This window comes from Ictalurus punctatus, chromosome 6 (genome assembly GCF_001660625.3).
Source record: "Ictalurus punctatus breed USDA103 chromosome 6, Coco_2.0, whole genome shotgun sequence".
Classification (NCBI taxonomy): Eukaryota; Metazoa; Chordata; class Actinopteri; order Siluriformes; family Ictaluridae; genus Ictalurus; species Ictalurus punctatus.
Window position 1 is genome coordinate 28,411,299 of NC_030421.2, and position 14,165 is coordinate 28,425,463.

Sequence of the window (14,165 nt, forward strand, 5' to 3'; positions counted from 1 at the left end):
AACAATGTACATTGTCTCAAAGCAGCTTTACAGAAACATATAAACACAGGATACAGAGTTACAGTGTGTGAATTTATCCCTTATAAGCAAGCCAGTGGTAATATCAGGAAGAAACCTTGAGAGGAACCAGACTCAAAAGGGAATCCATCCTCATCTGGGTAACAATGGACATTGTGAAAGTGAAGGGAAGTTTATTATGGATTTTATATAAGTCTATTCCCTTTCAAAGGGAAATCCACGTTGCATTAGCACAACGCTGTGGGAAGTGCCCTCGCATGTGACCAGTGTCTAAAGCTTGTGTAACATCACGCCTATTTATAGGCTTGTCGTGATCAGGTGACGTGGAAATTAAGCGCATCGTGTGATATAAAAAGAGCACCTGTGAACCACCATATGCCCCTGGATTTCCCACCAATCATTTATTTATACAAACCAACTTACATTTGAGACATGATACAACTGAGCAGTTGTGGGTTAAGTGTCTTGCTGAAAGACACAACCTTGGCAGTTGGACTGGGCCAGATTTGACCTCACAACCTTCTGATCTCATGAGCTCATGAGCTGAAAAGGCCAGGTCATAAGTGATGCCATGTCTTCATGGCCTGAATGCCTGTCCAGTCACCAAGACTTCTAGATCCTAATATGTACCTATGTCTATATGTATAATTATATTTTTTCTCTGTGTGTAAACAGTTATATTAATAAAGTCAACAATGCTATAGCAGATCAAGTGGCCATCTTTATTCAGAGGATTTCTACATTTATCTTTGGTTTTCTGGTGGGCTTTGTTGGAGGATGGAAACTGACACTTGTAATGATAACAGTAAGCCCTCTCATTGGTCTGGCAGTAGGAATCATCACCATGGTGAGTTATTGGTCTATTATCTAAACATAGCAATATTGATTTCTTTCCTTTCTTATGCATTTTCTAATCATTGTAACATAAACTATTAATTTTTCTTTAGATATGTTTTACTCTGATTGGCTTGACCCAGTGTGTCAGGTTTACGTTGGATAACAGAAACTGTGTGTTTGCAGGCAGTTCTTAGACTGAAAGATCGTGAGTTGCAGGCCTATGCCAAAGCAGGATCTATAGCTGATGAAGTCCTCTCTGCCATCAGAACAGTCGCAGCATTTGGAGGCGAGGACAAGGAGACAGAAAGGTATGTGTTTCAAATGACAAATAAAGGGCCTCTGCTAGTCAGCAATTATCCTTACACAAATAAACCACTCAATGAGGCATATCAGTAAGCATATAATAATGGTTTGAGCATGTTTTATCTTCAGATATGTCAAGAATCTTGAGGAGGCACAGACCTGGGGGGTGAAGAAAGGAATGATCATTGGTTTATTACATGGTTATCTGTGGTGCATCATCTTCCTTTATTATGCTCTTGCCTTCTGGTATGGATCCAAACTTGTCATTGATACCAAAGAGCTCACACCTGGAACCCTCATCCAGGTATGAGCAATTCACAAAAATGTATTATGATTTAATAATCATTTAATCGTTTAATCATTAATCATTTTCCTTCATTTACCATTCAGCTTACAGTTGTTTTATATTTTATTAACAATTCCCCCCTTGCAGTACATCAAATCATGATATCATGGTGTTGTTTACATGCTTATAGGACACAAATTAATTCTGTAAAAGTACATTGGCATTTTGATGTACACATAATTGTTTAAAATGTTTTACTTAATCGATTCATCAAAAAATAAAAATTATTTATGTAATAACTTTTATTGTGTGTTCAGGTGTTTTTTGGTGTGCTTATGGGAGCCATGAATCTGGGTCTAGCCTCTCCATGTCTAGACACCTTCACTTCTGGTTGTGCTGCAGCCAAGAGCATCTTTGAAACCATTGACAGGGTAAAACACACAGTGACACAATCAGTCAACAACAGGTGTTCCCAAAATTAATGTTACAGTCATATGGCTACACAGGATGATGGATCACTGCCAAACTTTCTGCTCACACAGGTACCAAAAATTGATTCTTTCTCCGAAGAAGGCCACAAGTTAGAGAGTGTGAAAGGTGACATTGAATTCCATAGTGTTCAGTTCAACTATCCCTCCAGGCCTGAAGTAAAGGTTAGACAGCTCAATTTTTCTTTTATAACATTGTTTTCTAAGCTGAGTCTGTATATTATATTTACATTCCCGTTTTTGTAGATTTTAGATGATTTACACTTACTGGTTAAAGCTGGGGAGACTACAGCATTTGTTGGACCTAGTGGATCTGGAAAAAGTACAGCCGTCCAACTTATTCAAAGATTTTATGACCCTCAACGAGGAATGGTAATTCACACCTGTTTAATGGATACTTTTATATGAGTGATTATTTCCATACGTATGTAACCAAGCTATGTGTTGAGCTGTCATCACACTTAGGTCACCCTAGATGGACATGACCTTAGGAGTCTGAATATCCAGTGGCTGCGTTCACTGATAGGCATTGTAGAACAGGAACCGGTTCTCTTTGCCACAACTATTGCAGAGAACATCCGCTATGGCCGACCAGGGGTCAGCAGAGAAGAGGTTATACAGGCTTCTAAAGAGGCCAATGCTTATAACTTTATCATGGACCTGCCACAGGTACATGACCAATCACACATGACAACATCCAAATTAGTAGTAGTATGTGCAAAGAAATAAATGGACAATGGTCTCCAACAGGGTTTTTTTGTTTCTTTGTTTGTTTTTGTTTTTTGTTTTTTACGAGACATGGTAACTTCAAGAATTAAAGTTAAGGCTACCATATTCAACTAAAAACATTCATTGTAATTTTTCTGTGATTTTTGTAAGATTACTGTTAATAAACACCCATTGTTTTAAATGCTGTTTTGAAACTACAATTAAAATTTCTTCAGTTGTACAGTAATAAATTATTTGTTATAAAATAGATTTAATTCTGATTTGTAAGGAAATAGGGTAGATGGCACTTTTTCATGACATGCCGATTTCATGACAGAATTTTGCTACACTGGTTGGAGAGGGTGGCGGTCAGATGAGTGGTGGGCAGAAGCAGAGGATTGCAATCGCTCGAGCACTGGTCAGAAACCCCAAAATCCTTCTGCTGGACATGGCCACCTCAGCCCTGGACAATGAGAGTGAAGCTGTAGTGCAGGAGGCACTGGACAAGGTGACAACACATTTTCACTGGTATCTATGGTTTAGTCAGTTCATTTGTTGCAAAGGAATATTGAATTGATATTGATACATTTTTTTGTCAGGCCCGCATAGGCAGAACCACCATCACTATTGCTCATCGTCTGTCTACAATCCGTAATGCTGATGTGATTGTGGGTTTTGAACATGGCCGTGCTGTGGAGAGGGGCACACACAAACAATTAATGAGCAGACAGGGAGTCTATTTTACTCTTGTTACACTCCAGGAGCAAAGAAGCATGAATCCCCAAACAGACAAAAGTGAATATGTCGTATATGGTCTGTGATATATTGTTGTTGTTGTTTTTGTTGGTAGAGGTGGTATAAGTCCTGTTGGTTCTTTTGATACTCCATTTAGCATCTGAAGCCAGCGATCTTGAGGATGATAGGATTGAGCAGATAACAAGTTTCAGTAGAGGAACCTATGGGTCAAGTTTAAGGTACAAAACAATCAAACATAATCTTTTCTCAGAATTTTAGATGGCAAAAATATTTGTTTATTTTCCTTGCAGTACATAATGTTTCATTCTAAAAAATAATCCAAATGCCTGCAGGATGAGGTCACAGTCTCAAATGTCAAACCACTTTATTGATGCTATATCTGGGGAAATTAAATTTGATTCTGAGAGCCTTGAAACAAAGCCACTGAGAGTAACTAAGGTAATATTCACTATAAAGAAATTAATTCGTCAAATATTTCTGAATTTTTATATAAGAACACAACACTTACACTATTATTATTATTATTATTATTATTATTATTATTATTATTATTTTAGAAAATCGATGATTCTGTGGACGAGCTGACTGAATCAGCACCAGTGGCTCGAATTCTGAAGTACAACCAGCCTGAATGGCCGTATATGTTACTCGGCTCTTTAGCAGCAGGTATGACCGGATCCGTCAACCCCATATACGCCCTCTTATTCAGCCAGATTATAGGGGTGAGCGGCCATTTAAATGCTTTGGACAGACTTTTATGACTTTATTGAAAATTTTTGGCCTTCTTATACAGTAAATGAAGTAAATGGTAATTAGACCAATTTTATGCAGACATTTGCTATCAGAGATGTGGATGAACAGAGAAAGCAGATTAACTGGATTTGTGTTCTCTTTGTCTCTGTGGGAGTTATGAATTTCTTCTCAAAGTTTTTAGAAGTGAGTTCTTCTGTCTTCATTATTTATGTACATTTTATGTGCACATATGTGCATTATGTATCTAAGCTGCAAAACACAAAATGATAAAATTTATTTTTTTTAGCATAAAAAGAAATATAAATGATATTTTGTCTTCTAAGATGAGAATCATGTAATGCTGGTTTTATAATGTTATAAATGAAATGAATATTCCTGATATTATATATGATATATTATTTACAGTATATCTGTATACATTGCAGGACTATGCTTTTGCTAAGTCTGGTGAGCTACTGACTTGCAGGCTAAGGAAGATTGGTTTCCAGTCTATACTCAGACAGGAAATTGCATGGTTTGATGATACTGCCAACAGCCCTGGAGCTCTTACCACTAGACTGGCTACTGATGCATCCATGGTGCAAGCGGTTAGTATGTCTGTGAAATATATAGCAAATTAGTTAGTTGTGTAATGAAAGGATTAGGTTAGCTAGACCTGCTTTTGGCATAACTGCATTAATGTTTCATTAAAATATCGAAAACAATGTACTGCAAACAATGTTATGAATAACAATGTCATGTATGTTTCAGGCTACTGGCTCTCAGATTGGTGTGATTGTGAACTCGCTGACAAACATTGGAGCCTCGTTTATCATTGCATACTACTTCAGCTGGAAGCTAGGCTTGGTGGTAACATGTTTCCTTCCACTTATTGTCCTCTCCGGAGTCATCCAAAGTAAAATGCTGACTGAGTGTGCTTATAAGGACAAGATAGCAATGGAGGTAGCAGGACAGGTAAAGTAGCGATATTGAGTACTTCAACATTTACTATTTACTATTAGAAAGAGTGCAAAGCTTCTCTTTTTTTCACTTCCCTGGTCATTGCATTATTCCAAATATCTCATGTCATAGTGTTAACATCTTTGTTGTTATTCTAAAATAATAGAAAATAGTAAAAAGAAAAAAAAGTTTGTGTCCAAACTTTTGACTGATATAGTATATCTGATACCACAGGTGTCCAGTGAAGCTATGGCCAACATCAGGACAGTTGCAGGCCTATCTAAAGAGAAACAGTTTGTGGCTTTGTATGAGCAGCAGCTGGATGCACCCTACAAAGCAGCCAAGAAGAAGGCTAACATCTATGCCATCTGCTTTGCCTTTGCCCAATGTGTTATCTTCATGGCATATGCAGCCTCATTTAGATATGGTGGCTATTTGGTTAATTTTGAAGGCCTGCACTATGTGGTTGTTTTCCAGTGAGTTCTAATAAATATTAATGATATACACTATAGCATGTTTATAGTGCTACTGTTGTTGTTTATGTCAAATGTAAAATGACTTTTGAGCATACAGTATGTACAAAATTGCTAAATGTACCATAACCTAGGTAAGTGCCAAGGGGTTATGTACAATGCAATATTGTAAATAATATAATGTAAGGCATAAAATATGTATTGTGAATTATTTTCATTGTGTTTCATTGTGTATGTTTCATCCCATAGAGTAATCACGGTCCTTATAACCAGTGGCACAGCTCTTGGAAGAACTTCGTGTTTCACTCCAAACTATGCCAAAGCCAAAACTGCTGCTGCCCATTTCTTCAAATTGCTTGACAGAGTCCCTAAAATCAGCAGCCAAGCAGAAGGGAAAAGATGGGTAAGAAAATATTCAATGATCAGACTTCTCTGTAGTGAAGAAAGGATTTCACTGAATTTTTAATTTGAACTCTGAAGAAGAGTGTAGAGGGAGTGTAGTTTCATACAGATAGTGGATGTAGTAAAATTTAAGCATAATACACAAACAGTTTCTAGAAAAACATGACGTTTTAGACACATGTCCTTCTTCAGCTGTTCAAGCAAAGTGCTTCTTAGTCTGTAGAACATGAAACCATTTGATGTACAAAATGGTTGATGATAGCTATAGTAAAAACATGACATTCATTCTTTAAGTTTGCAGAGTTCTAAGAGCATGGCAACTCTTTCTCTCTACTTTTTTTTTATAGTTAATTGGTCCCTTAACAACAACCAGCAAAGCAAACTGATATGTCATTAATGTCCATCGCTGTTCATGTGTCTTGCCACTAGGAAGGAGAAATTAATTGTGATGATACTAAAGTGTGCATTAAAACGATTGGCCAGACTCTTCTTGGTTTTTCTGATATACAACTGATTACATAAGAACTCAGTGGCACTTGTTGATGAGAGCGGTCAGAGGAGAATGGCCAGACTGGTCTGAGCTGACAGGAAGGCAACTGTAACTCAGATAGCCACTCTTTACAAATGTGGTCAGCAGAAAAGCATCTCAGAATCCACAACTGGCTGAACCGTGAGGCAGATGGTCTGTAACAGCAGAAGACCATTTAAGGTTCCAATCCTGTCAGCCCAGAACAGGAATCTGATGCTGCAGTGTGCACAGGTTCACTGAAACTGGGAAGTTGAAGATTGGAAAAAGACCAGCCAATGTTTCTACAATCTTCAACTGTGTGGTTTCATAAATTATGCATAATATGTTTTTTTTTCTTCTATTACAACAGTGACATGACATTTTCACATCGGTGATTGAGCACATTATGTTCTGTTATATAGTCAGGTCCATAAATATCTAGACATTGACAAAGTTATTGTTATTATAAGTTATAGCTGTATATCGTAGTATATTGGCGTATACGATGTATATGTACACAGTATATCGGAGTTGAATTTTTTTTTTTTAATGTTGACTTTTAATTTGAGGTTGGCCTTTGCAGAACATTCCACTTGTTTGCCTTAAAAAGTCTTTGGTTGCTGTCAAAGTATGCTTCAAGTCATTGTCCATTTGTACTGTGAAGCACCATCTGATGAGTTTTGAAGCATTTTACTGAATCTTTTGTCAGAAGTAACATCATCAATAAATACAAGGGAACCCATTCCATTTGCAGCCATACATGCTCACACCATAATACCACTTCCACTATGCTTCACAGATAAGGTGATATGTTTTGGATCATGAGCAGTTCCTTCCTTTCTCTATACTCTTCTCTTCCTATTCTGGTACAAGTTGATCTTTGTCTCATCTGCCTAGAACTGGATTTGTTCCAGAACTGGATTTTTGTCTGGTCTTCCTGTTTTTGAAGCTTACCAGTGGTTTACATCTTGCGGTAAATCCTCTTTATTTACTCTGGTTAAGACTTCTCTTGATTGTTGACTTTGACACAGATATGCCTACCTGTGGCTGTGGCTCAGGTGGTAGAGCAGGTTGTCCACTAATCGTAGGGTTGGAGGTTTGATTACCGGCCCACATAACTCCACATGCCGAAGTGTCCTTGGGCAAGACACTGAACCCAACGTTGCTCTGGATGGCAAGTTAGCACCTTGCATGGCATCTCTGCTACCATTGGTGTGTGAAGGTGTGTGAATGGGTGAATGAGACCACAGTGTAAAGTGCTTTGGATAAAAGCGCTATACAAGTGCGCCATTTACCTCCTGGAGGGTGTTCTTGATCTGTCCAACTGTTGTGAAGGGGTTTTTCTTCACCAAGGAAAGAATTCTTCAGTCGTCTACCAAAATTGTTTTCCATGTACTCCTGGGTATTTTGGTGTTCCTGAGCTTACCAGTGTGTTTTTTTTTTTTTAGATATATATACTAAATTTAATTTGGCCACAACTAATGTGTTTGCTATCTCTTTGATGGGTTGGTTTTCATTTTTCGGCCAAATGATGGCTTGCTTCACTGGCAATGACAGCTCTTTTATTGAGAGTTAACAGCAACAGATTCCAAATGCAAATGCCACACTTGAAATGGTGCACTTACACCTCTGCTCTGCACACTTTGCTTCTCTAGAACTCAAATAAAAATCTTGTATGGTAGAACTACTTGTATTGTTATCCACTTGATATATTGCTTTGCTTGTATTTCCTTATTTGTAAGTCGCTTTGGATAAAAGCATCTGCTAAATGAATAAATGTAAATGTAAATGTCTAATTACTTTTGGTCCCTATTCCTTCTGGTCCACATAAAAAGTGCTGTAATTCCTACACCATTCACCAAATCTGGATGTACATACCAGCTGAAAGTCTGCTCTTTGAGCATTTACTGTAAATATTCACTATTTAAATTCAACTCCAATATATGTGGTATCTATGTGTCATGATTTCCCCTCGCGCTAAGCGCTGGAGCACGCAGCGCGCTCCGAAGCTCAAAGCACGCGCTTCCGGGTTTCAGTAACATTGACTTTATTTACTTTTGACATGTGTGATTTGTTATGGTTTATGTCCCGTCTCGGCCCATGTATTGTCACTGGTTGGTTCCCGTGTGTGTCACTGTTAGTCTCAGCTGTTTTGTGTTCACCCGTGATTACATTCGTCATTTAAACCCCTCGTGTTTTTTTTTTTGTTTGTTTGTTTGTTTTTTTATTATTATTTATTGTTGTTGTTTTTAATGTGTTGAGTTTAACATCTGTCTGCCAACTACATGAGCTTGATTTTGTAACCTGTAGGCTCCTCATTGTGAATAACTATAGGTTATTTTGGTCATAAAAATGAAGATTAATAAATGCAAAACTGTCCAAATTCTCTCTCGGTTATGTAATAACCCACACCTGGCCATGTCTCTTTTTTTCTTCTTTTAATCAGAAACTTTAGTGGGATTTCACATTAAATGGTTAACCTGCGGCGAGAACTGACCATGGATCAGTACACACTATTGAATCATTTCAGTTTTATAAACCTACATAATAAAACTGACCGGAGAACAGTTTTCTTGTTTCTCCTGGAGAGCAACTCCCCCTAGTGGCGACCCATGGAAATTTCGCAACATTTCGAAACAGTGTGACGTTACGAAGCCTCGTTTGTCGAAGTCACATGACTTGCCCAATTCGATACACGTGCCGAACCACGGATTCGAAACAAAGGATTCGTAAAGGTTTCAAAGCCTCATGAAGCACTGTTTTGAAAGCGCCCATCACTACCTATAATAAAGCTCTTATCTGCACTTGTATCCGTTCTAACCTCCATGTGACACTATGGCTCTGATTGTGAATGCTGATTATTTTGATGCCCTATTTTCAGAGCTTAATTTGAGCTGGATCATTTTAGAATATATAGATTAATGTTCTCTGCTTGTGTGTAGGATAACTTTACAGGTAGGATTGAGTTCAAAAACTGCAGGTTTACCTATCCAAGCCGGCCTAATATCCAGGTGCTGAGGGGACTGGAGGTGGAAGTGAGCCCTGGCCAGACGCTTGCATTTGTGGGCAGTAGTGGTTGTGGCAAGAGCACAATCGTTCAACTACTGGAAAGATTTTATGACCCAGACCAGGGCCAAGTGGTGAGAACCCATAGTCTTACTGCTCAGCAAGGCCTGCATACACCTAGCTCTATTTTATATAGAATATGAATTTTTGGTAGTCCAACACTTGGCTTAAAATATTTCAGCATTTTTTTAGAGGTTGTTGCGGTAAGCAACACAATAGCTGAATAGTCAATTGACAATTATGCATATTTCCTTACTCTGACAGCTGATAGATGGATACCCATCCCACGAAATTAATGTACCATTCCTGAGGTCTCAGATTGGAATTGTATCTCAGGAGCCTGTGCTTTTTGACTGCACAATAGCAGAAAACATCCAATATGGATCTAACTCACAGTCTGTCACCATGGAGGAGGTCATAGAGGCTTCGAAGAAGGCTTATCTGCATGATTTTGTGATGAGTCTACCTGATGTGAGTATCATTTTTTATCAAATATCATATTTTATTATGATCACATTTACAATAGTACAGCTTAAATAAAATAAGTATGGTTTACTGACAGTTTTAATGGCTCTGTGTTGAACAGTAGATTAAGTAATGACATTGTACTGAAGAAAATGACACCTTCTTGTCTTTGCTGTGGTTGGTTTACAGAGATATGAGACTCAGGTTGGAGCACATGGTTCTCAGCTGTCTAGAGGGCAGAAGCAGCGTATTGCGATTGCTCGCGCCATTATCAGAAACCCAAAAATCCTTCTGCTGGATGAGGCTACCTCTGCCCTAGACACAGAAAGTGAGAAGGTATCAAGAGCATATCCAAATTAATTGCTTGGCTTATTGTTGTTTTGTTTGTTTGCTTGCTTGCTTTAATATTGTACATTACTTTTTTAATGAAGATAAAACATATCACCAGAACACAAGTGAGTATTTAACTCTCTCTAACACAGTGAACACTTAATACTTTCTCTTTCTGCAGACAGTTCAGGCAGCGTTGGATGAAGCTCGATGTGGCCGCACCTGCATTGTCATTGCACACAGACTCTCCACCATTCAAAATGCTGATATCATTGCAGTGATGTCTCAAGGTGTTGTTATTGAGAAAGGCACACATGAAGAGCTTATGACTAAGAAAGGGGCCTATCACAAGCTGGTTACTACAGGTGCACCCATAAGTTAAAAACAATATTGTAGAATGATGTAGTAGACCTTTACCTTAATTTACTAGTGTATCAACAGGATGTGTGCTGATCTGGAGGAACTGTCCTTTTCCCACTGTATTTGTCCAGCATTGTATATAAATGAATGTAGATATTTTGGTTTGAGTTCAAAAGATGCAGCTCAATGTGTCTGTCTATGCATGCATGCATGTGAAGCGTTGTAAATGTGTATGGTACCAAGACATTTGGTGATACAGTAGAGGGTGCCCTGGGAGTCACTGTAGACCCAGCACCCTGTGTGGAACTTAATACAGGTCTGATGGTAGCTTTAATATCCCTAAAAGCTTGGCAAATTGTTCAGTAGCACACTCATCCTGATCAGGGTCAGAGAGGATCTGGAGTCTATCATATGAATGGTGGGTTCAAAGCAGGAACACACGGTAGACGTTTGTGTGTGGTGCAGGGCATCACACACAAAGGAAGAACATGCAAAACTGTAGAGACAGTAACCAGAGCTTAGCACAAACCCACTCTGCTATGCAACTTTTAGATTTGAACTATTTCTTGTTGGACATTTCAGTGTTTTTATTAGTCATTCATAGTTATCATTGTTCTCCTATCCTTGATCATGTTTTTGCTGTCTTTTTTGTTTTGTTGTTGTTTTTTTTTTTTTTATCCAAACTTTTCTAATTACACTAAGTTTCAACCTGCTTTTGTTACATATGTATCACAACCACTTTCTACATAAAATAAAGCAGAAAGCACCAAGAAATGGCTATCAGGCACATGTTTCAATATTTTTTTATTACTTGAAAAAACGGATGGTCTGCCACCAATGGGGCCATGTTTTAAGTTGGCTACATTCATCTTTTTGATCTCAAACCCAAATATGTATAGAAAAATGTATAGCCTTGGTGTACCAATAGTTTGAAAGGGGACTATATGTTTTAAAAATGATATTTCTAAATCGTTTGTCTTCAGCATTACATATTTTAGACCTTAATGGTTTGGACATATGGAAGACTTTATTTATTTATTGTTTTAGTCTTTTTATTATTACTATTATTCATGGACAATCCGTTTTGATATTTTATATTAGACAGAATCAAAATTCATACATCATGTAATTTTACTTTTATTAAATTTAAGTTAAAAAGAGAGAAAATCTAAAGTCTGCATATGCATATAAATAATTTAGACATTATTGCCTTTTTGTGTACAAGATTTACAGCCTTATCACATCTGAGTGTTAGAACATGAGCAACATTGTAATATGTTCTCTCTGCAAAATCATACATGTCCTGGCAAATATAATTCAAAAAGAGAAGAAAAAAACATTTGGTTTGAAAGAAATTCCAGTTTCCTTGCAAGCTTTTAAAAAAATAAATAAATAAAATTTCCAACTGTCTTAAAGAAGGCTTTCATCATTAGGATTTTCCATCAATCTATTTTCTGTCCACAGGGTCATGGGGACCCTAGAGCCTATCCCAGAGAACTTGGAGCACAGGGCAGGGGACACACTGGACAGGGTGCCAACCCATCGCAGGGCAAAATCACACACTCAATGGACAATTTGGAAATGCCAGTCAAGCAACAATGTATGTGTTTGGGTTTGGGGGAAGGCCGGGGTCCTGGGGGGGCAGTGTAGGGCACGGGGAGAGCATGCAGGCTCTGCGCACATAGGGCAGAGACGGGAATCGAGCCCTCAACCGTGGGTATGCGAGGCGATCGGGCTAACCACTAAACCATCTTGCCCCCCATCAGGATTTTATTTCTACTAAATGTTAAAATATAATCACAAACTCTAACCAAAATGGTTTATATGGAAGAACAAAACAAGAACACCACCAACAACAAATGGGATGTTGGCATAAAAGTGCAATCAGTAAATCAATTCCTGAAGATACATGCATAAATTTAGATCTTAGATTCTGTTCTACTTGTAAATTATGTAGATAACTTTGTTAACCATGGTAAACAATAGGATGTGTGTACTACTACAAATCACTTGGATAACAGAGTGGCAGTTTTGAGTAATTTTTGCCAAACTTCAACTATTTGCTGACGAAATATTGTCTGGCCAACACACAAGTTAATGGTGGATCCAAAAGAGTACAAACAGACAACAGAGCAACAAATGTGGCCATTAAAATCAAGAGATTGAGAGAATACAAATACAAGTAATTCTCTTACTAATATCCAGGCTAAGCAAAGGAAGTAAAGGAAAGTCTGACTGATTCCTGTAATTGTCACTCTCATCTGTCTTTGAAGGCGAGGAGATGAAAAAGCGCTGCTGCTTCTCTCCATGCTCTTCATGTGTTTCCGCAGGTAAAGAATAGTCGCACAGCTTGATGTCAACATCACAAATAAACAGAGCAATAAGTAACTAAATCTTAACCACATGTCTACCTGGAATATAAAATACAGTTTATCCATCTTTGTATGTGCTTCATCCCTTTGTATGGTGTATGTCATATTGAGGTCATATTCGTAAAGGTCATAAAGCTCCACCTGCACTGCAGTTAGAGCAATGCCTTCAGAGAACCCAAACATGAAGAAAATTTTGTCTGCTATCAAAGCTGAGTATATGAAGAATCTAATGTTCCTCTTCAAATAGATGAAGACAGACCACTGAGCAGGAACAATCTGGCAGTAGTAGAAGACATTCAGCCAAAGAGATGAGGTTACACTGGTCCTCATGGTAAACAAGATCATTTCTGTTATAACAGAAGAACCCATATCACTTGGCAAAAGTAACTTAGATTCCATGAAGGTATACAAAAAAATACAGGCTTGAAGAGTGATGTTGCACCCAACAAGTGTTCCCAGCAAGACATTAAGGGGTTGTTTCAGTCGCTCTGTACGTTGCCTTGGAAAAAACATACAGAAGACTAAAAAAATATTCATAATAATGCTGATAATGGACACAGGGATGTTCACCACAGCAAAAGTTAAGGAATCCATCATGATAAATTGATCCGAGCCACGGAAAACCATTTTGCTTATCTTATCTTTGTGAAAGGTGCCTGTCGTATATGCTCTCTGCAGTTCATACCCACCCCCAGAGAAATGAAATTATTCATTATGGGAGTGCTTACAATGTATTGCCCACCTCACTTTGCAATGGATGAGACAACGTATAAATAAAAGGACATAGTATTAAAGAGAATTCTCCTAAATGTAAAAAAGGCTACAATACATTTGTTTATTGACTGATTATATAATATATAGATATATAATATATAGATATATAGATCAAAGCTCCACAGAGGGCTGTCATCTTCACCATTCAAAACAGTATTTATAGCACTTTATGGACTATACATCACCACCATCTATTAAATAAATGATTTTACAATATGTTATACAATAAAACGTTTAGGTATTATCAAGTGAATTATCAAATATGACTTTCAGTAAACATGTACCCAGTGCCCAGTTTTCACCCCTCCTGTCTGGATACAACAGCAA

General features: G+C 37.8%; 2 protein-coding genes across 2 annotated transcripts in view; one reads left to right on the top strand and one right to left on the bottom strand.

Annotated features, from left to right (window-relative positions):
- Positions 1-11,470, top strand: part of abcb11a (ATP-binding cassette, sub-family B (MDR/TAP), member 11a) — a 49,183-nt gene extending 37,713 nt beyond the window's left edge. The window contains exons 6-26 of the mRNA XM_053681079.1: positions 694-865; positions 1,039-1,163; positions 1,288-1,462; positions 1,762-1,875; positions 1,987-2,097; positions 2,179-2,304; positions 2,398-2,601; positions 2,978-3,148; positions 3,240-3,435; positions 3,533-3,614; positions 3,729-3,834; positions 3,954-4,118; positions 4,228-4,332; positions 4,575-4,736; positions 4,900-5,103; positions 5,323-5,564; positions 5,811-5,964; positions 9,414-9,611; positions 9,802-10,008; positions 10,192-10,338; positions 10,514-11,470. Coding sequence (XP_053537054.1) covers positions 694-865; positions 1,039-1,163; positions 1,288-1,462; positions 1,762-1,875; positions 1,987-2,097; positions 2,179-2,304; positions 2,398-2,601; positions 2,978-3,148; positions 3,240-3,435; positions 3,533-3,614; positions 3,729-3,834; positions 3,954-4,118; positions 4,228-4,332; positions 4,575-4,736; positions 4,900-5,103; positions 5,323-5,564; positions 5,811-5,964; positions 9,414-9,611; positions 9,802-10,008; positions 10,192-10,338; positions 10,514-10,714 — 3,367 coding nt within the window. The 3' untranslated portion in view covers positions 10,715-11,470. The remainder of the gene's footprint in view (positions 1-693; positions 866-1,038; positions 1,164-1,287; positions 1,463-1,761; positions 1,876-1,986; positions 2,098-2,178; positions 2,305-2,397; positions 2,602-2,977; positions 3,149-3,239; positions 3,436-3,532; positions 3,615-3,728; positions 3,835-3,953; positions 4,119-4,227; positions 4,333-4,574; positions 4,737-4,899; positions 5,104-5,322; positions 5,565-5,810; positions 5,965-9,413; positions 9,612-9,801; positions 10,009-10,191; positions 10,339-10,513) is intronic.
- Positions 11,471-12,698: 1,228 nt separating this feature from the next.
- On the bottom strand, positions 12,699-13,820 carry LOC108266939 (taste receptor type 2 member 114). The gene has a single exon (XM_047155907.2). It carries the CDS (start codon positions 13,689-13,691, stop codon positions 12,699-12,701), a length of 993 nt encoding a protein of 330 aa, XP_047011863.1. The 5' UTR covers positions 13,692-13,820.
- Positions 13,821-14,165: the final 345 nt, after the last annotated feature.